This window comes from Scomber japonicus, chromosome 3 (assembly GCF_027409825.1).
Source record: "Scomber japonicus isolate fScoJap1 chromosome 3, fScoJap1.pri, whole genome shotgun sequence".
Taxonomy (NCBI): Eukaryota; Metazoa; Chordata; class Actinopteri; order Scombriformes; family Scombridae; genus Scomber; species Scomber japonicus.
The window spans coordinates 12,267,848-12,291,011 of record NC_070580.1 but is presented as its reverse complement, the minus strand read 5'-3'; the positions used below and the strand labels follow the sequence as shown (position 1 = coordinate 12,291,011).

Genomic DNA, 23,164 nt, shown 5'->3' with positions numbered 1-23,164 from the left:
AATTGGAAAATAGTAATACATTGAAAAATGAAAATTGTACTCCAAAGTGAAATACTACTGTAATGTATTTTTCTTCAACTCTTCATAGAGCTGGAATTCACTGGAAAAACATAGAAATTATGCTGAGTTGAAACATTTGCAACATTCTGGTTCAGGTCCATCTTTCATTCTCCTTTCAGACACTGTATGACTAATCAGCTATTTTAATAAGAAATTAGCCCTTGGAGCAATCCAGTGTCTGTTTGTGTTTTAATACTTGCATGTATTAACAAATCATTGTGACACTTTGTTGAACTCATCTGTCTTGGCGAATGATGTCTACAATCAAATCATGCAGCAACGGTGTAACTGGCCAAGCAGGTCTGAACGGTAATGTTTTTCCTAAAGCAAACATGCCAGGGGCTCAGTAAGAACAGTGGATCCATGATATAAGGTTATGACCTTTGTGTCTTATCTAAAGGCGGGAAGTGAACGAGAGTCCAGAGGAAGTACTGTACTCTTACCAACTAGTCCCATGACATCCTCAGGAAGCATCCATGGAGCCAAGCAGTGCCAAGTCAACAACATAATAGATAAACCGGTGGGAGAGAGTGTACAGATTGTTTTTTATATCACTGATCTCCACCTTAAGTTAGGGTTCATATACACCCTTCCGTTATTTTCAACTTTGCTGGACAGTTATTATGTCTGGCATCTTTTCATGCAGAACTGAGAAAAGTTGAACTTTGTGCAAGAGGACTTCTGACATGGACTGAGTGCTTTTCTGTGAGTCAACCTGAAGCACATGGTCTGCTGACAGAAGCAGAAAGACTGGTAGCAGTTATTAGTGAGGTGGTTGTGTAATGTTAAGTGTTAAAGACTTAGCAGCTGTGGGAACAAAGAGGGTGTCATGCGGCCTGCTTTTTAATATTATCAGCACAAGATGAGGCAGCACTTCATCAGCAGAAATGTGAAATTAACAGACTGTGCCCGGACTCTAGATTATGAAATAACACAAATGAGAAACAATATGATTATTTATTTATTACTACATATTTGAGAACAAAATGAGATATATCGAATGGAACATGTATATCGGCCTAAAAGTTGGTTCTTTTTGAAAACATGCTTATTGTGTTTAAAACTATTCCTTTAAACAAACATTTAAAACATTTTTTTGGGGTGATTAAAATATAAAATGATTTAATGACTGATTGTCTGACCTCTGTCATTTTCCCCCAAGAAGACATCATGGACCACATCCAGCGAAACTCACCTTTGGACAAGAAAAGTACTTTTGTTGATGAAATACTCCTTTACTGAAAAAGTAATTAGAATTACAGAATCAAGAAACAACAACAACAGCAAATCAGTTTTCAAATCACTTTTTAAAAGCCTTTCCCAATTCTCTGTGAAATGTATGGCTACATTGTCCTGGGATGGTAGCAGGACCTCCAAGATAAGTAGTTTTACAGATCCCAATACATAATCAGGGTCTTTGTGAACATGATTTCTGTTGCATGCATATCTAAACACTTCAGTGGTCTAGTGAGGTAATCCAGTTTATACCTCTCCCAGGGGTTGAAGCAGCACAGCATAAACTCTGTCCTTGTTCAGTACCTCCCAGAAAGTTGGTGTGAAGAGGAAGTATGACGCATACAAATTATGAATCATATATGACCCACCTAGAGGACTTGGTTGTGTTTCCTTTAAAAAAAAAAAAATTAAACCCAGTCCTCTGCTGAATGAAATCACCATTCAAACTTTGCTAGATGGATTATTTGCTCAAATTTTGCCACTCAACTTTACAGTGACAGCCAAAAAAAGACCCCAGACGGCCAGCCACAGACAACAGAGGTGTATTGAGAATCTCAAAGTGGGTTGGCTATTTCTCCACGGGCTGATGTCCCAGTTTGTGATTTTATTCAATTACAGAATATTTACCTTTCACATAATGTCAACACTGATGTAGAGCAGTGGTGTGCAGAAATGAACTCACCTGTTCCTCAACACACACATTATATTGTGTCTGACAAATTTAAAATGGGACAGAAACACATGCACACACACACACACACACACACGCACGCACACACACACACACACTGTAGCACGAGTTTGTTTATCCAGCTTGGCCAAGACCAGTACGGTCCTCCTTCCCTTCCCCATTTGATGTGTGAAAAGTGGAAGGAAATCAAAGCCATTTCCTTCATTTTGGCCGCTGTGGCTTGTGGTTCCCTGGGGCAGGACGGGCGAGACTGGCAGTAAAGTATCGTTGAGCCTGCACGGTCTGGGAAGTGTATAGAGCTCCACGTTGCCAAAAATAACAGAGGAAACTGTTGCTCAAAGTCATCAAGCACAGGTAGGGGAAAGGAAAGATGGTCCAAGCACTAAATCGTAATCTTCAGTCCAGGGAGTTGCATACTTTTATTCAGTGTGATCAGAGAACCTGAAATATCTGGACTCCCTCCTCTCCTACTTAATTTGTTAATTAGCTTGTTTAAGTGCCTCACAAACTCACTCGCACTAAGTCACTCACTTCCTGAGATGAGAAAAGTTTGTGCTAAACACTCTTGAATTGTTGAACAAGTTCTACACTGTTGAGAGGTTTCCTGTGATCTTGATACGATGCATTTCTTTTCTCATTTAAATGCAAATAACTTTGAGGACATCATCTACAAAAAGTGCTTGGAGCAAAGCTTTTCTCTATCTGGCTGCAGCACAAGGTGAATGCTTTCCGGCTGCATTTGAAATATTACTAAATCTTGTTGTTGGCACAACAAGACAGTTTTAGTTTTGTTTGATGGCTTTGTGCATGCATGCCTGCACATGCATATGTGTGTGTGTATGTGTGTGAGAGAGCAGTGATGGATTGGCCATCTGAAAATTGGGCAAATGCCACAAAGGCCGCCTGACTATGGCTGCTTGGTCCACTCAGAAAGGGTCATTGCATTCAGAGTCAGAGTGGTCATTGGGAGCAATGGGAGAAGTCCTAGAGGGCAGTTTGCTATTTTGCTATGTAGGCCACTTGAGCACTATTCTATAAAAACAAGAGCAAGTGTGCCGTTTGCTGCAAGACTGATGCATCATTGGCTCAGCAGCAGCAACCCCTGCCCCCCTGCGCCAGTTTGGATGACAAAAGTCCAAGCCTGTGTTTTGTGTCTTAGTCCATCCCTGTGTGTGTGAGAGAGAGAGAGAGCGTGTGTGTGTTTGTTCCAGGCATAATACTTTCAGGAATCAGTATTACGTTCACATGTCTGGCAATGAGGTAGTCATAGCCAATGTGAAACAAAGAGCACATTGTGATTTAAGTCACGATTGGGCAAAGGTGAATACTGCCCCACTGACTCTGTCCTGGAAGCCAAACAGCATTAATTAGTCCTGTTAAAGTAATATGATTACCTTTTCAGTGACAAAGAGTAGTCTAGGGGTGTTGGTAGATAGCCTCTACCAAAAGTGTAGAAATGTACATACCAGTAGTTATTTGCTGCCAGCTTGACATGAGTAGTTTGCCCACAGGACGCTCAGTTGGTTAGCCTTTTGAGGATTGAGGATGCTACCATGCTACATGTGGTCACTCTTTTAGGCTAAACTAATGTTAGCTAATGTTGGTCAGAAAATACCTTCTAACTCTAGGCGTCCTTCTTATTAAACCACATGGTCCTATTTTCTATTTCCAGGTGTCTTGAATACAGAAGATGTGAATTGCCGTTTGGAGGCTTTGGAATTTTTTATTAATGCATTTGACATAAGGTTAGTAACAAATGTAAAGTAATGAGCGATATAACCTGTTGCTGACTTTTACTTTTCAAAGCAGGGAAAATGCAAAAATGTCCCAGACTATCAAATCCCTAGAACTAGCTCACTGAAAGGATACAGCTGTCATTTATGTTATTTATTCCACTTGTGCTTTTCCTGCTTTGATAAGTCGAAATGTCAGCTGTAAAAAGGGTCAATTTAGAGATTGCTGTTCTTTTTGTCTGCGGTTGCTTGTTAATTGATACTGCATCATGCTGTTAGCGCTCTCTCCATATTAGGGTCTGTTTGGGTCAACCGCATTTTGGATGAGGGTAATTATCCCAGGTCTATTTGAATTGTGTTAGACTTTCTTCTTTTTGAAAAAACATAATTTATGCACATTGGGTTTTGGTATGTTTTCCATGGTTCCTTTGTTGTATTGAGTCCAATATTCTGGGCTGAGAGAAATTCTATTTGTGATACCAGACTGTCCTCCCATGGGAAGCATCAGTTGTTTCAGCAAAAGCCTGATAGACAGAGTCAGAGGTGGTTGGATGGGTCATTTAAATGTTGGACTTTCACATGAGTGACAAACTGTTTTCATGTCTACTGACAATCAGTCTTGGTTTCTTTTAACAATGACCATTATTGTTCCCTTACCTTAACGAAGTGGTTATTATTATAAGCATGAAGACCATGGTCCCTTTTCTTTAACAAAATAGTAATTTTAATACAAACCACAATGTTTCCCTAATCCTTACCAAGTAGTCTTTCTGCGTAAACCGAACCAAATCTCTATGACAGTGATGTCAGATCATAAAGCAGTTTTTATTCTTGCTTTGATTCTGATTTGTAACAGCTTTTGAAGGCACCAGATCAGAAAAATGGTTGCTGTTCTGGATGACTGTAACAAATGGCATATTTTGTCTTTAGTCTAAACAGATATAAGAAAGATCATAAAGTTGCGAAATAGACAAAACAGAGCAACAGTAACAAAACATTCTTGTCCCCACATTTGCAGTTCACCATGAGAGAAGCTGAAACCCTACATGGGTCAGCACAAAACACAAAAACACAAGCAGCCTCTATAGAGCATGCAACAGTGTGTCATATCTCTCTCCACACTCATGAACACTGGGATTTTGTTTCAGATGATCTCTTGAACTGTGTATGAATCACAAATGCTGATATAACACCTGGCATCTTTCCATGCCCATGTCCATGCAGAGCCCCACAGAAAGTACTGTTCACACCTCAGCTGGAATGCAGGTTCCTTTTGCAGAACATTAAAACAACTTCATACACCACTAGATAGATGTCAACAGCTGCTTGGAATCATGCACTGGCAAGATTTTTATCGCAAATATTCCAGTTCAGACCCACTTAGGAGCAAGACATCCTTCTGGGTAATGTACACAACTCACCGTGGGTTTCCATCAAGCAGAAAGTGCATATACATATATAAGTGCAATCGACTACATGCGGTGGTCGCTGGCAGCCGATTGTTTAGTTCCTCTCAGAAAGCTGGACCAGGTAAGGAATGTGAAGCCATGTGGTTTTGGACAAGCTAAAGGCCCTGCTTCTCTAAAAATCTAGTGTGTCTCTACTGAATAGATAACTTGTCCTGAAGAAGAGGAAGTCTGCTTAGATCCAGTACACTGATCCTTTTCTATTTTCCTACTGCCAAGTCACTTTAAAAAAGAACCTTTATGTTGGGTCAGACTGCAGAGTGAGGGATACAGAGCCAATATCATGGCTACATATGGAAGAAAAGATGAGCAGGACAGTTCCTTTTGACCTCATTGAGTTGGCAGCTGAACACCTGACAAACTTTCTCTCTAACTCCCAGACGAGCTTAATGGTGAATCGGGTGCATGCAATTTAAAGCTCCAGATTGAATGAGGGGCAGATAATGCAGGTGTGAAAGGACACTGAATGGAATATGATTTAAAATGGGGAAATGTTTAATTTTCTCAATGAGCTTTAGAAAATCTTCACAGGCGGTAACTATGTGGCTTTAAAGTGTTCAATCATTGTTTGAATAGAGGAGCAAATTAAGCATTTTAATTGACATTTTCCGTGTACCATCAAATGAATTACATTTCTCTCTCTTTTTACAAATCAGTGAGTACATAACCCAGATAAGACTTTTAATTTCTGATAAGTTGGAGCCAACAATCATTACATTGTCTGAGCTCTAAGTCACTAAAATTGACTTTGCAGGTCAAACATTCAACGGAATGAAGCCGATGTAACACTGTAATAAACTTGTTCAAATGAAACTTTTACCCAATGAATGATAAAGTTAATATTATCTCTATAAAACAGGCTTTTAAAAGTATTACTCAGGTAGGTAAAAGTGAACTTGTGAGCATGTAAAAAAAGGTATAGAAAGGATTTAAAGGATTTAAAGGCTGGTCACTTGTTGATTGAGAGAATAAGAATATGTGTAGACAGCGTATAAACTGAATCTTGTTGAGCATTTCTCTCTAAACCTCATGTGTGGGTGGCAGATGGTGGCTCTCTGGTTGTCACAGAGATAGAAAGATGGAAATACAAGCAACTGATTCAAAGCAAACAAACACCTCCTGTGTGGAAGACACTTTGCCATACTATAGCAGCTGTAGAAGGGAAAGGAGACCTGACACAGGATACACAGGAGCTGATTTTTTTTTATGGTTATCATCATGTAAAAAGCCATCTTGTAAGGCTTTAAGTTATGAACCACTGGTTGTTTGGTGGTTCGGACACATGGTGCTAGACAGGTGGTTTATCCAATCACCTGCCAAATATTTTTTGAAAGTGACTGCCCTTTATCAAACAGCTTCCATGAACAACTTCTTAGATGATTCTGTGTAACAAACCATTGGGCATATCAGGTTAAGTTGTTATTAATAATTAAACTGTTCATATTAGTAGCAGTCACTTAAAAATGACTTCATACATGATAATAGTATGATAATAGTACATGTTAACTTGGCTACAGTCACTATTTATAATATTTCATCATCATCATCATAATATTACTACAATAAGATCTATGTCTTTAACAATTCCATGAAGAGACCATAAAAGTTGGATTTTTAGTCATTATTTAAGAAATTTTGCCATTAATTGACATTTAAAACAGAATATGGGTTAGTATGGGTTTGTAACTAACACTATTCGGCCATTAAATGCTGTCTTGAACAAGGCACTCCATCTGCTCATACAGATACAAGTTTGATAGATTTTACATGAATTCCAATTAATTTTTTCTACAACTCTCCAAATGTCACTGTTTATAAAAGTTGTGACTAAGCCTTTATTAAATCCATTAATGAGCGCAGATTTCAGGTTGCCAGATTATTTAAAAAAAATCCCAGACCGTGTTTGACCACTTATTTCCAGAGGTGGGAGGGCTGCAGACTGTCTGGACTGAAATAGGCTACATTTATTAACATCTTTCATCAACATATTCCATCAGTAGTCTACTTACAACAGAGTTATAATGACTATTACATCCATATTATGCATACTTTTATAACTGTATTATTACCAAATAGAAACCAGACAACCTGATTTATAACTGATTTATAAAGTCTAAATAAATGAATCATTAACATTTATAAAGCAATTAGTTACAACTTCAAATCAATAGAGGGTGCCTTTAAAAAAAAAAAAAAAAAAAAAAAAAAAAAAAAAAAAAAAATCCAGCCACTGTGAGTACATGTTAAACATCCAATTTAAATCACTATAGTGCCCATTATTCTTCGTCCATTCTCCAGCCAGCTGACGGCTCTGACAGCATACAGTGGTTGTCAGTAACACTGTGGTAAATCATGTCTCCCTCGGCTGGCTGATGGGCGGCTCGGCTCGGCGCTGCCCGCCCTGTGGGTGTGTTTAAGGCGAATGGGCCTCTGCATCCACCTGCTAGCGCCCTGCCTCCCTACAGTCAGGAGCGCCCAACTTTCCTGAGGAGCACACGCTGCGTGCCTGGACCCTTTTTCCAACACAGGGACTTTGTTTCAAGCTGCTTTTTTTCCCACGAGATGTTGATTGTAGTCGTGAGACAACACATTGTCGCCTCGCGATCCCGAAGATTGAACTAGAGAGACAGTTTCTCTCTCTTTTTTTTAAACTGTAATTTTCTTATTGTACACTGACTCCTCCGGGGCCAATAACCGCGCATTGTGCACAGGTACAGTCTGCCCCCCCTCAACACGGACTGTCCACCAGCAGCACCGGGATTTTATATTGTTGTTATTGATTTCAACTTGGAGGCGAAAGTGACCGATCTATTGGAATTGGTTTGTTCAATGACTTGCAAGATTGGATCTGAAGTTATATTCGGAAAGCTGTAACAAGGTAGGTCAGATTACTTTGTCTTGATGCTTTCAGGTTTTATTTTCTATGTAACCTGCCTCATTATTAATGATAGACAGGCTTACCTGCGTGCAGCTGCGCGCTTGTTTAATTCTCATAATTATATTTCTTTTATTTACAGCATGTCTCCAGTTTATTATCTCTTGCTAACATTTTATTAAAATACCAAGCCATGATATTTTAATGTTTTAATAGTAAACCAGTGAAATTCTTACATTAATCTTTTTATTACTCTTTATTTAATTGCTGTTCAGTTTGCCGTGCGCTCCAATTCCACACCAGACTGTTTACAGTTCTGTCGCCCATGTGTAGCCAAGCCTGCCAGTCTGTCACACACAGATTTCAGTCTATATAATGTTTCAGCAACATTGAAAAATGGTGCATACATTTTGTGTTCTTCATTACAGGCGGTTCACACCCGCAGGCATAGTGATAAAAATATATTAAGGAAGTTTCACGTTTTTTTTCTTATTCTCATAATTTTACCTTTCTTGCCAGGCAGTCGGTGCATTTTGATTAATTAATTAATTGATTGCGTTAAGTGTTTAGTGTGGAGGATGGTAACAAATAATTAGTCTTCCTCTAATATTTGGATGGTCACCAAATGCTAGAGGATCCTTTTATTGTCCACTGAGCAGGATTCAGGAGGAGGTTAACACTGTCTGGAGGCATGTTGCAACATTACGCACTGATCAACTTGTGGTTATTGGATTTTGCCTTTATATGTATAGTTTGTTTTTGAATGATTGCCCTAAATATGACAATTTAAAACTTGTAGACATAAATAATGGATAAGTAGTCGTAGCATCAGTAGATGTTATACCTTTTCATCTGTGGGAATTACGCTATTTAGACTCATGATGGATTCAAATGGTTATAGTTTTCCATGAATGTTCCTTTAGTAAATTTTAAGTGATGTATTCATTCAACAACACAAATTTATTTCAAGAGCATATATATTTATAGACTTGTAGTGTACAATTAATTGGCCCCCTGTTTTTCACTCTCCTCAGTACCATTTGTCATCAGTGCCTTGTTTGATTTAATCTGCTAGTGTGAAGGACTTGGCCTCTGTCTCAGAATAAACAGCTGGATGGTTAACAAATTGTCAGTAAATAGCTGAGGTTTAAACAGCTGGTTATGCTCATAAATCCACTCTAGCCAACCAGTCTGAGCTCAGCCTGGCTCTGCTAACATCTCCCAATGTGTGTTTGTGATCCAAATGCACTGTACAGTGTCTGAAGCAGAAGTGTGGTTTGAGTATTGGGAGAAGAGCCTTGTAGAGTCATCACACTTTCAGAGTCCAATCAGTGAGTTCAGTAGAGTGCAGTTAAAAAAAAGTTTTATCAGATCCCATGAAAACAAAGACGTCACAATAGGCTGTAGAAGTGGCAACACAGTAGATGATTAATGGGCTAAAAGTGGATTTGATGGAGATTGGTCAAAGGCAAGAGGTGCCCTGTTAGACAAGTATTTCTAATGATATGTGACGTATGTGTGGATCATTGCGGTTGCACTCTGTTGATCATTCATTAACTTGAGACGTAATTGATGACCATCACTGCATTGTTTGGAGGACTTGTTAAAGTGTTCCAGTCAGTGATTGAAGCTGAGACCATTAGTTACTCCTGTAGCAGCCCTTTGGCAAGAAGTAAATATTTTACTTCAAATTGTGCCCATCCCATTTTTTTTTTTTTGTCTCTTACTCTACTAAGCATGAGGACGTGGTATAACTTGGTATCAGGTGAGCCTGTAATTAAAGAGCAGTACATACGTATGGTGTCATGAAGTAGGAATGTGTTTGGGGTGCGTGGAGAAGAACAGAAGAAAGGCTTCTCCCTGTAGAGTCAGCACAATCTTTCCATCCGTCTGTCACACGTGCACACAGTCATAAAAACAAAGATAATTTTTTCCAAATGGAAGTGTGTAAAAAATCTCTGAAAGTTTGGCGCATCTCCTTCAGGACTCATCAGTTTTGTGAAGCTACCAGAAATCTGGGTGTAATCTCTACACCTCAGTACTGCGTTGCCAAAACTCACAGAGATTGGTCCTTTGGGACTCATTGGTTTGACATGCCACATAAATTTATAAACACAAACAGAAACAGACTCTGGCAGATTTTCAGTTTTGGTTAGGAGTTTAGAAAGGATGTACTTATGTGTTCCTTTTTGTCCCTGCAGAGATTTTTTTTTTAAATCACGGCTGCTGGAGGTCGGTCGACAATGCAGCTGGACGGTCTGTGGACGGTCCACATCCTCCTGGCACTGTCCAGCTTGGTTCTCGGGAACCCAATGATGAATGACTCACTGGCCGCACCTCGTGTCTTCATCTCCTTCAAAGGTATGACACGAGCTTTTCTCATTACACATGCATTCATATTGGTTTGACTGTCAGTCATCCTGCCCTCTTTTATCCCCCCCTTGCCTCTCATTCCTGGTTTGCGACTGGTGTTCGGATGTTTCCAACTCTTCTCATTTCCTCCTCTTTTGGGTTAGGGTTAGGGTTATGCCATGTGTTTGCTCATTCTATAACTGATGATATGACAGTTGTGTAATCGGAGCTATTGTGGCTTTGATAAGTGCCGCAGGTTTCTGCTGAGGAAGAACTTACAGCACCATCAGACTCTTATGTTACACCGCAGAGCTATACTGAGCAGACCACAAACAAATCATACAATTCTCATTTGCTGCCCCCTCCTCCTCAGACCTCCAGGCATTGTAATAATCACCAGATGCTTCCACTGGCCTATATTGCACAAACAATTAAGAACGTAAACAATGACTGAGCAGAAGCACGCATCGAAAAGATTGTGTATGTCTTGTGCATAAGCATTTTGAAACAATATACATGATTATTGTTTTACTTAATCAACTGCAGTGTCTTTATCTTCAATCATCTTTATTATGGAATCCCTAAATTGGAGCCACAAAGGGAGAAGGCATAATAAGGAGCATGTAATAACTCTATGAGCATTATGTGATTATTCCCTGGTGAGGCAGACGTGTGCTTTAGGGGTTGTTTTTGTGCGTTACGCTGGCCGTGCAGATGAGGGGAGATGGGTTGCCGGGTTGTGTGGGGTGCAGAGTGAGAGAGGGTATTATCAAGAGCAAATTGCCAGGATCAGCCAAGCAGAGCGACGTCCCTGAGGCCTGTCCTGCTAGGAGATCAAGCCTTTGATTAGCATTCAGAGAAAAGCCGAGGGACCGAGCAGCAGCGCCCCTGTTTGCTTTACTTTCCATTTCCCACCGCTCCCTCGTACAAGTTGACTTAATTAAGTGGACTGGCACAGTTCATTGTTGAAGGCGTTTTCCTGCTTTAATCAAGTAGGATTTAACACATCAGCGAGCGCACATCCAGAGCTCAGCAGTTTTATTTTTTCATTTTACCAAATATGATTTTAGTCAGTTCTATACACAAAGGCTGTGTTGTTTTTAGAGAAGTGTGTAAATTATGTGTTTTATTAAAAAAAAAGTCTATTCTACTCTATCGGCAAGGCTTGACTGTGAACAGACTCATTGGATGCTTTTGAATAGGTGCATTTTTGGATGACTGAACTCAGCCGCAATACATTTAAAAGCAGGAGAGTACAGGCACTATTCTGTGGCTGACAAGCAGGGTGGAAAAAGCTCGCCTCTCTTGCTTACCTGTGTGTGTTTGCCTCTCCAGTCAATATGAATTTCACAGTCTACTGCTGCTGCCTCTCTCAAAGGAATGCACCCCCTGCTCCATTCAATATTATGACTCTCTCTCCCTTAATTGCTTTTTGAGAGGCCCATGTAGTCCTTACCTTGGCAAGCTGGTTGCACTTCCCCTGATGTATCATGATGTGTTAAGTTTTTGCTTGAGCTGTTTGAGAAGGCGCATTTTGTCTGAGCTGCAACTTTTATAGAACACAGTGCGACAAGTGTGGACAAAAGCAGGTTTTTTAATGTTGGACTGAGTTTGAGGGAAAGAATGTTTTTAATAGTCAGTTCCCTGTTTTTAATTATTGATCATTACGACATTGTGTCAAGGAAAAACTTAAATTGCATCTATAAAACTGCATGTTTCTCTCAGTGGTGAACTAAACATGTTCCAAACTGATTAACTCGGTAGCTGAGGAGTGAGGGTAAGAACCATGACCTCCATCTGGGAGGCCCTCACTTCCCTATTAAAGCAGGTAGAGTAAATCATGGGACCTAATTGCTTTGCTTTGGCTTCATGTAGTGTGCACAGCTTTTATGACAAGGGGGAACACCCTCTGCGATACTGAAAAAAAACCGTTGAGAGGATATAAGGTTTAGTAGGAAAATGTATCTTTTTATATACATTTCAATAAGATTAGAGTTTCTAAGGTCTGAGGGATAAACCTTGGAAGGTAGACTTTGTTCAGGCTTATCACGTCTTGTGTGCTAGTAAGCTGAGGAGAAAGGGCAGAGTTAGCAAGAAGTGTGCCTAAGTTTAGCAAATAGGTGTAATCAATGTCAGATGAGCAGCCTGAGTGTTTTTGAACAATGAGGAGAGGGAGTGAAACAAATCCGCCTTAGATAATCAGTTGACATTTTAACGTTAGTTGAGACAAGACTGCTGTCGCCAGAAACCCCCAAGAGACGGATCATATCAAGTAGTCTGTCTGGAACTGCTGAGAATCTTCTAGTTTGAGTTAACAGTCTTCCATAATGAATCAAAGCTCTAAATGTGTTGCTAGTGGTGAGTGCTAAGTGATGAGTTAAGTCAAGACGTTGGATTGTAAAGTAATGAATTGTTTGGGCATCGATTTATGTTTTACCTGAAGGTATTTAAATAGATTTAGATACATATAATGGAATATTCACAGTCTGAAGTGTTACATTTAAGGGTTAGGGGTTGGGGGTTGGGGTTAAGGTTAATACAGTTAAGTGCTCAGTTGCTACATAGATGTCTAAATTAGTGATGGCTTTTTATCCACAGGGTTGAAGTTGTTGTAAAGTATCATTCTAGGTTTTTTTCTGTTTAAATTTACAGTTTGACCAAATCTGAGCTGCCCATCCCTGTAAAATAACTGAAATAAAATGAGCACCCTGACTCTGTGAGACTCCTAACTCATCTCAACTCAAGTGCCGCAAATCCATTAAGAGGCTGACTGTTTTATATGTGCAGTTTTTTCCCCCTCATGTATCACACTGTGAGGTATGAGCACAGAAAACAGTACATTTTCTGAATGGACAACAAACACTGTGGGAAGTTTTATCAGCCGTGTTTTGAGTGTAACATTATTGCAGTTGGCCCACATTCCCTCCTTGATATATTTGAGTTCATGCATTCAGCAGATCCCAATCTAAATCCATGCCTGTGGCTCTTCTATTTCAGTCCTTATACCACACATAAACATCTTCCTTATCTGGGCTGCTACACCTTCATTCACTTAAAAATACTACAGTCCCACACTCCCATGCAAAATTGAAGCAAGGTGCTGACTACGCTGTATATGCACTTGTTTATATGGAAGGTGTAACTGACGACTAAAAGCTTTCAGAGATATTTTAGAGATCTTTAAACACAGGCTTTACCCAGTTTGCTTAGATAGACAGACAGCAGGTAAACACTGGTAGAAAGTAAACACAGACACGGGGTGGAGAATCTCTTCAATTGTAAATTTTCACTTTGAAAAGCCATGCAGACGTAATCTTCAACTGAGGGTGGAGCTGTGTCTTGTGCCACAAAGACCACGTGAGAATGAACACACACTGCTCCTCTCACCTTCGATCACTTGCTGTTAATAAAACTTGAAACGGCTGTTGTGACAGCTACAGCAATAGAATTATGGGCCGTCAGTACAAAGGAAAAGTCCTTTAAATACCATAACATTATAAGGATTACAGCGCTCCTCGCCTCGTCCCCCCCCCCACCCCTCCCACCGAGGCCAAATCCACCGGGACAACACCAGAATGTGGGTCAACTTTGCCACAATACATAAGCTCACCGCTGGCTATGCAGGTGGAAGTAAAAGAAGGGAACCAAGCTTATCATTATCTCAAATATTTCTCATCTGCACGCCCTCCTGTGAAGGGCTAACAGCAGGCTCCTATTTTTACTCCTCAGCAAAGTCTTTAGTCTATATCGGGTGTGAGTGTATGTGTGGATGAGTGTGTTTGTGTGGGTGGGTGGCAGCGTGAAGGGTTAGAAACTCCCCTTTGGGGTTAAATGCCAGGCATTCTGGTATGTGTCGGCCCTTGTTACACACTGGTTATGTTTCCAAAATGTGTTTTTAATGCCTGGTAATAAAAACAGATGAGGATTAAATTTTAAAATGTGAGCTAAAAAAGCAGTTTAGGAGCATATCCATACAGGGAAATAGTTGTTTTAATAAATTAACATTTTATCAGTTTATCTCTTGGCCTGCCCCTTTACTGCCTCTCTGTCACTTATACTGGTAAATATTTAAACTGTTATTACTGTTGTTCACACAATACATTCCAGTGGTTACTTTCTTCTTTGCGCTCAAGAGGTGCATTAGTGGTCAAAATTAGATTATCTTAGAGTCTTACCACTGCTGACCTGACTGGCTATGACAGCATGGAACTGACTGTTGACTCAATATTCACTTGTTGAATGAACAACTATAATGTTGTTTCTTTGCTGAATTTGCACCCAGGCTCTTCTTGCTGCTCTATGACGTAAATGCAACATGACTTGTATGTTTGCTCAAGGTAATCATCATGCTTGAGGGGCCGGTATACTCAGACATGCTTTTTTAGACACACCTTTTTCCGAGGTTGTGTTAGGGGTGGCTTTGCAAGGCCATTTCTGTAACTATTCAAAATGGACAATATGACTCCACTTCCACACCCACACCCACTTCCGAGGTGATTGGCCAGCTGTGTGGAGGTGAGAAAGTCATCGCACTTGTTTACATTCCTGACATAACCATTTCATTTTTAATGTGAACATCCATGTGTGACGCTATGAATGCCATCCAGGTGAGATTGTCTGAAAATGAGCTCATTATCCCTGCATTTAAACGATGATGGCCGGCTTTTACTCTGCCTTTGAGTGGAGCCCTTGGGAGCAACTAGAAGCTTCATCGTACAAACCACTTCAGAGCGTCTATAAACCAAACTTTAGCCCCCTCTTTTCCTCTTCTTGTTGCAGGTTTGCTGGATAAGTATACTGGCACAAACCTTTGCCCTAACTGTAATATTGCAGTATTGCCGAACCACATGTAGAAGCCACGAAACCACTGCCCCAGTAGTCTGGCACCACTGCTGATGTTTGGCTGTGATCTCTAATTACTGTTTGTGAGGGCTAAGTGCATATAATCCCACAGCACCAAAGTAATGACTGACAAAGCATTGAAAACCACTATTACTCTGGCCATGTCCCAGACCACAGCTTCTCTCCCTCTCTCTCTACAGCAGCTAAGCCAGGTTATATTTAGTGTAAAACTCTCTTCTCCCTCAGCAGGCACACAGCACTCATTTGTAACGCCGCGGTAAACCATTGAACACAGTCGGCAGGGTGGTGACGGTGGTTTAAGTGCAAACGCAGCTTGGACTGGCGCAACTTGCACTCTGCTGTGATCCAGCTCTCAAGAGCGTCACTTAATTGTTAGGTCCTGGTCGGCTAGAAACCATCCTTAGCTCTGTGCACAACATTTGAAATTTGATTGAGTGGGTGTAGAGAGGACAGTGAATGTTCAAGCAAAAGAAGGCTGTGGTGTGAGGTCTACTCTGCGAAACATTGTTAATCCTCCACTTACATGACTTAAGAATTGAAGAGTCCTTTCTACTTAGTATGTGTGTATATGTATATCAAGGAGGCAAACCAACAGTAGCTCCCCAAGATTTGTAGAAAGGGATTTGTGGTGCATTTAAATCAGATATCCGACATCACTGTGGAACAATGTAAAATTCATTCATGCGTGACTTTGCTTATTTATTATTGAGGTCTGGAAAAATGTGCCAAAATGAAAATGAAAACCTTTGTTACACATTTTACTCCACAGTGAGAAACAGTCAACATTCATTGTTTTCAAAGATTGAAATGTTTGGAATGCAGCCCACCTGCAAGTGCTTTCACTGCTGCTATAAAGCACTTTAAGCCCAATAAACCAAAATGTTTAGCACATTATTATATTTTTTTTCAGTAGCCCCTGAAGCCTATATTGCATTTCAATCTAAATGATGCAGCAATCATCCCTAAATGAACTGTAATCACTGGCCAGGCACTGTCCTGTTTCAAACTGGAGGCATGGATGAGCAACTTGTCAGATGTAATCGCTGAACGCTCCAGTAGCCTTTAGGTGACAGGTCAGGAATCAGGAATCGATTAGCTGCCTGTCTGCTAGCCCTTATAACCTAATCCATACCCCCTATTTGGTAGATGACTGATAGGACCATGATTGCATTTTATTTCCAGACCAACTGCTACATTTTTCTTTTGATTGAAATGCAATGAAGATGATAGGGGCTGCTGGAGAAAAGCAACAGTGCACTTTGCATAGGATTTGGTCACATTAAAAGCAAAACAATTGGGATTGAATACATCTGTGTAGATGGTTTTTCATTGAGTGAGTTTCATAATTCTGAATTTATTACTTTAAAAACAAACCCCTGTTTATCATTATAGAGATGAATCAAGTTGAAGATATAGTATGTAGATGTATGTAGTGAGGTTTTTGCATTTTTATTATAGCCTATTTTACACACGTCAATAATTAATGTTATATTCAAATGATTAATTCCATGATGATGATGTAGCACAAATTTGCCTCCATAAATCTTGGCAATGAACCTAAACAATTTCTAGATCTGTTGGCCACATGCAGTAGTATTATAGAAGACTGCACTGCTCCCATTCTCACCCGTCTCCTTATCAGGTGTGATGGCATATGTGTGGGACAGATGTGTGATATTCCTCAAAATAAGATGAGTGTATCTGAGCCTTTCATCACATCGCCCCTGAATCCAGCAGTAATCTCATGTCTGTCTCTCACAGTGCCAGTTTCCCTCTGCAAATAAAATCGCGGTCAGGGTGTCATCTCAAAGCTGTGTCAGCCAACCATTAGCACTGTCTGCGCCTCCCACCTAGCGCTGATGCTGCAGCTCCTGGAATATCTGTTTTATTCTCTCCTTCCCATGGCTGTTAAATGCACACAAGCTCGTCTTTATGATGGCCCATGAATCGAGTCATTGTATTGGAGTGTTATAGAATATAGTCACTTGGCACCTCGTTCTACTTGATTCTCATGCCATATGGCCGCAAAGTTGTAAAGTGTATCGCAGGCTCCTTGGGTGGTCCTAATGTTTGATAAAAGAGGAAAACGTATCCACACTCTCTGTATTCTCTTTCTCCGACATCTGGCCAATGGTTGTTGGATATATTGTGTGCGTGCAGGTGAGGACGTGTTAGCAGGTAACTAGGTTCTTACACCTTTCCAGCACAGGGATTAGGGAGAAACTGAAGGTGACAGAGTGCTGTCTAAATATAGTCTCATCTTTGAATGCTCCTTTTCCTTCTGCAGTTCGGTCTGTCTTCCCTATCCTGCTCTCTTCCGCCTGGCATGGGAACAGCAATAAAAGCACTGAGACCAGGGTGTTTGGGATTCCTGGCATGGCAGCGCTGCTCGCTTTTAGCATCTGCAGAAAGAGAGATATGTTGTGTTCAGTGCATGGTGTTGCCTCTTTGGTCTGGGTTTCACCTGCGGAACAGCCTCCTGAGTCGGGTTACGGGCCCTGTCAGTTCCTCGCCTCGAGTGAAACTGAGATCGTCTCTCAAAAAGACTGAGGACCCAGTGTTGTCTGTCCGTCTTGTCTTTCACGGGCATGTTGTTGCATCTGTTGCCCCCCTCCCACCCCCGAAACCCTCCTCACCAGACTGGAAAATACCAGCCAAATTGTCCAGATAAAGTGAATCACTTTCTCCCCACTGGTGCAGCATCTCCTTCCATATGTTTTTATTTATGGTACTACAATTGTATTCTTTTTTTTCTCCAGCTTTACGTGATATGGCCAAAAATACAGAATTAGAGCAAGCACTACAAACGGCGCAAAAGCTGCTGCAATTATGTCTTTTATGTCTATGTAGAATATGGACAAACATGTTGGAGCAGTAAATGATTCCACATGTTGAAGCTAAGTAATAAGACAGTACTTGGATATTTCCTGTAATCACAAAAGCTGCCAGGGCAAGGTTTTTCTCTCTGTATGGTAGCTGGAGAGTATGTCAGTCACGTTGTGGGAGCCCTGTCGGATGTGATTAAACTTTATAAAAATGTACAGTGATGTGGAGGAAACTGTCTTTCATATGCTTTTGTTATTAAACTGTCTTTTTGTTTAGGAAATTGCAAACAGATAATGATGTGTGTTTCTGGACTTGACACGCAGGTATCCAGATTCATTTTAGTCTGTGACACTTTCTCTTGCACACCTGCCAAGCTTCAAGGTTGGTCCTTTTTTTTCTTCTAGGTGGCATAATTAAGACTTCCTGTGGGATTTTGTGTCTTTTCTCACCTGAGAAAACAGGGCATTAGTGGAGACTGGATAAACAGGTTGAGGTCTCAGACTGGCTTTGTCTCTGCACCGCCGCTGGGGCTGAACACAGTATATTCTTAGCGCTAGTGTTTCTCTTGTGGCAGATTAAGGTGTCAGGTAGAATAATGGTCCAGGCGGATTAGACGAGTTTGTGGATCCAGCTCAAACCTGTGCCCAAGTTTCATTATGCATTTACGCTTTGATATCTCCTCTAAAAGTGTTACTTAAAAGAAACAGGATGAATCAGGTGCAAAAGAAGAGAAGGTTAATAGAGGTGGAGGTGAAAACATGAGATGGAACATGAATTCTGTGGCCTCTAGGGCTGCCCCCAACAAAGGAGTTTCCTAGTTGACTAGTCCTCACTTGTTTATGATATTAAGTTAATTATTTTAATATATTTTTTGGGGCGTGACAAAATGGTTTGGGTTCCGGGGCTGAGAGAGAATGTTAGAAGTTGTTAACACTGTGCTACATTACAGAGAAATAGAAACTATAATAATGAGCCTTTAAAATATAAACGTTACAAGCGCACAGAGCAAGCCGCCTGTTAACAGCAATGCTAATGGCTAAAGTAGTAATGAGTCTCGCTGTGTTGTTCCAACAGAGATTAGCTTTTGTCCTAGTCTAGTAAATGACAAGATACAGCACCTGAATGGATTCTGAAGGTTTTTTGTCCTGCGAATAATCACACAACTGAAATTGCTCGATTAAGACTCTTCTCATTAATTACAATTGGTCGACAATTGGGGGGCAGCCCTTGTGGCCGCACAGGTGAACAACTCTAAACTGAGCCACCACTATGAAATGCTCCTTTGTCTTCTCATCTTGACTCAGTGGTGATTTGACCCCCCTACCTCATTCAGCTACTCACAAGACAAATTATGTCCCTCAGATCAGGAGTTACACAATTGTACTTGATATTTGGTGCATGAAAATGTTGCATGGTATTCAAGTTTTAGTAATCTCCTTTCTGGGATTCAGCATTTCTCTTGTAGCCAGCCTGTTAAAGTACTCCCTTCAGCCCCTGCATAACTCCTCCAGAATACTGCAAACTGCCTTCAACCTCTGCAAATTCTCCCGTATCACCTCCCTCCCTCCACACCCTCCACTGGCTGTCTGTAGCTACTCGTATCAAATTCAAAGCCCAATGCTGGCATATCAGCCTCTTGAAGGGATCTACACTCCCACCCTCCACACTGCCTCTCCATGCTCTCCGTTAAGGTGCTGACTCTTTTCTACAAAATGCCAATTCATTACATGTTCAATCTTGTCCTTTTCTTTTGGCTCCCCAATGGTTTCCTCACTCCACTCTGAACAGTAGAGTCATTCCTTTTTGCAATTGCTGGCTTTCAAGTTATCTTAAGAAGTACCTCATATCACCTTCTCTGAATCATATCTGCTTTCAACTCTTTTGCACACTATTGCACTGGAAATACTTTCTTTCTTTGTCCTTAGATCTGATTTAGATCTGATTTAATTCATCTTGCATCACATCTTTTTCTTACTTTGAAAGAGGTGTTTTTATGGTCAAAAGCATACGGGGAATATCTGATTTTTGCATTTTTTCTCTCTTCATTTGTAGTTATCTCTTGGAATGGAAATTATTTTACTGTTGCATATATGATATGTCCATCTAAATAAGTACATTGTACTCTAGCTTGTGGCTATCATCATGACATAGATTGTATATAGACGGTGTTCTTCCTGGTCAATAGGAGTATAAGTGAAAGTTTGATTAAAGACCGTCTTCATGCTTCTGTAGATCCCTGTAGACCTTAAGTACATGGGAGTTTCTCGGAAAGTTCAAGTGGGAGGGCATGACCCTGACTGAGGAGGTCAAGGTTACTGCCCCCATGTGATCTACGGCCTTCACATAATTTTTCACCCTCTGTCAGAGGAGGATTAAGTTTCAGATGTGTCTTGCTGCCTACACTGCTGAAACTTTGACCCGCTTATGTTAACTCTCTTAAATATATGCTATGACTGATGGCCAAAATACACCAGGCACGGACAGGGTGCAACACCTCTGCTGTAACATGGTAAAAACAGTGTGTGCCCATTATAATTGACTGAAGCTTCTACACTGACCACAGAAGCTGTGCATGTACATTGCTCATCTCTATTTTTACACGTCAGGTGTATTGTTTTCTCTCTACGTGCGGCTATGTGGCCCTCCAACAGGTAAAAATTACAGTAGTACGAGTACAGTCTGATTAAAATAAATACCTCATTGAACCAGAGGCAATGTAACACAGCAGTGTAACCTTGCGGGCTTCTTTTACATCACACATAAAAAAAATCAATGTGTATCCATTATCCTGTGGTTAAAACGATCATTAATTAATTACCAGTATCAGCCTACTCTGCCAAACCCTGCAAACGAAACTGCATTATCACTTGGCAAAACTCAACATGCATGTAGTGAGGGAAACCAGAGTTCGTTCAGCGGGTAGAATACCCCCACTCCCTGCCCCGCCTATGTGATACGCTGCATCCTGATGTCTGGTGTATTTCAGCTGTGAGACTGCACCCAGTACCGTGAAATTAAAATGAGGCAGAAAACAATGCACTTCCTTTAGAGAACACACACAGTCATAGATGCATTTTACAGTACAGTACAGAAAAGTACTGTTTAATAGTAGCTGAGACAGAATTTTTGCCATATTAGGCCCTGCAAAAATGGAGTAGTCGGAGAGTAGAGCTATGGTTTTAGGTTGTCTCCAGTGGAATAGAATATTAACTGGTTATTACAGTGAACATTTTCTCTTGGTAATTCAACATTTCTGATGTCTTGGTGGCATGTGATGATCTTCAATTAAACAGACTATGTAACATGGCACATATTGTACAATGTAGCATATAATCGGTGAGCAGTAGAAGTGCTTTTTAAAGAAAATTGTATGGCTAGCATGCTTTGATCAGTTGTAATGTTCCAAGATGTTTAAGCTTGACAGAAGATACACAGATAGTGATTTTGGTTAAACCTTTATTATGCCTATGATGGTGAAGCACTTTTCTTACATGTGAATGAAGAACCTTTTTTAAATATTTGGATTTCACAGGGCTTGAAATGTGCAGTGTACAAGAAAAGAAGTCATCCATAATCTAAATAAATCTCATATTGTTCTCTATATAATGTTTCTGGTTGCAGTTAATCAGTGGTAAATCAGAGCGGCAGGCTGAATTGATTTGGGTGGATTACGGATCAGATCAAAGCACAAAACGGAGACTGATCGGAACCAGACCTGGTGTAGTGTAGCTTTATATAACAATTTCAGAAAATTTTAACTTGTATGATAAAATACAGACACAGTCCAGCATTTTGACCTCCGTTACTTGGTTTAACATTCATAATCAACATTCAAAAGCTGCCCGTCAGTGTTTTAAACCAACACGCTCAATATCTAGCCTCATATGGTTTTGTTGGAAGGTACTTTGCAGTTTAAGTTTTGAATTTGTAAATTTTAAGCCATACTGATCATTAATGTGGAGTTCACTCAAGCATTTTAAGAGTAAACCGCAGTCAGCATTTCCCCCAACCTCCCAGTCCTATCCATTCAGCGTGTTTGCCCCCTTCTTCCCACCTCCTCATCTGGTCAATGATGAGGTCATATACTATTCCTCTTTGGTAAGGGGAATGAGGCTGATTGGAAGACACACTGAAGAGTTTAGCCCATAAGAGCCCTCAGGCATAATACATTGCATGCACTTTGATGCCTTTGTAGTGGCATGGTTTTGAAATGCTGATTTGGAGATCTCCCTATTGCTGCCTCCTGCCTGTTGGTGGAGTAGGTGTTAATTACAATGTGTGTGGATGGACTCTCGTTCGCATCCATTGAGGCCTGGCCGAGGCTAGTGGTGACCCCCTGGCAGGCTGTTTTTGTCAGCGACCCATCCTTTCAGGCCCCCTCCTGTAGCGGTGCCTCCTCTTGATTGGTGAGGGAGTGAAAAAGGGGGAACCCTGGCAAGCAGTTCCCCTTGTTGTTGTTGTTGTTTGGCGTCGCCCACACACTCTTCCCCCTGTGAAGGTCCTATAGCCACAGGCGTTTGTGTAGGTTTGCCTCTTATTCACAGAAGTTCATTCACATTCTGGGAGACCTGGGGGTGGGCGTCAAACTGGCATCAGGCCTTCTTTGTCAATGAATGCAGCGCACAGCATCCCGCAGGCCTTTCTCTGTGCTTCCTATAGATTCCTCAGTCCAGGTCCAAGGAGCACCACTGTGGAGCTGCAAAGGGAGGACAGCAGTTTAGAATGGAGGTGAAAAATGAGGTCCTTGGATGGAGGAAAAATGAAAGTCAAGAGGAGCAGCAGAGGAAACTGTTTACATCCTCCGCTCCAGCCTGGCGTGCTGCCAAAACAACCAGTGGGCGATGTGTTGCAATATGAAAGCGCAGGGGATTATGAGTATCAGGGGGGATATTTGTGAAACTATTTGGTAATGCCCTAATGTTGCTCACTTTGTTCAATCACTCACCCTTCTTCTTTGATTCTCTGATCCCACTGCTTGTCTGAGCGAATGTACGTGCTATTGAACTCTTATTGTTTTGTAAATCTTAACGTGAGAGGGGGTGGTGTTACTGTGAGCACTAAT

General features: G+C 40.8%; 1 protein-coding gene across 1 annotated transcript in view; it reads left to right on the top strand.

The window, feature by feature from the left end:
• The first annotated feature begins 7,850 nt into the window (after positions 1 to 7,850).
• The window catches only part of sema3fb (sema domain, immunoglobulin domain (Ig), short basic domain, secreted, (semaphorin) 3Fb), a 59,672-nt gene continuing 44,358 nt past the window's right edge, over positions 7,851 to 23,164 (top strand). The window contains exons 1-2 of the mRNA XM_053316500.1: positions 7,851 to 8,064; positions 10,263 to 10,422. Of these exons, the coding sequence (XP_053172475.1) occupies positions 10,305 to 10,422 (118 nt within the window). The 5' untranslated portion in view covers positions 7,851 to 8,064; positions 10,263 to 10,304. The remainder of the gene's footprint in view (positions 8,065 to 10,262; positions 10,423 to 23,164) is intronic.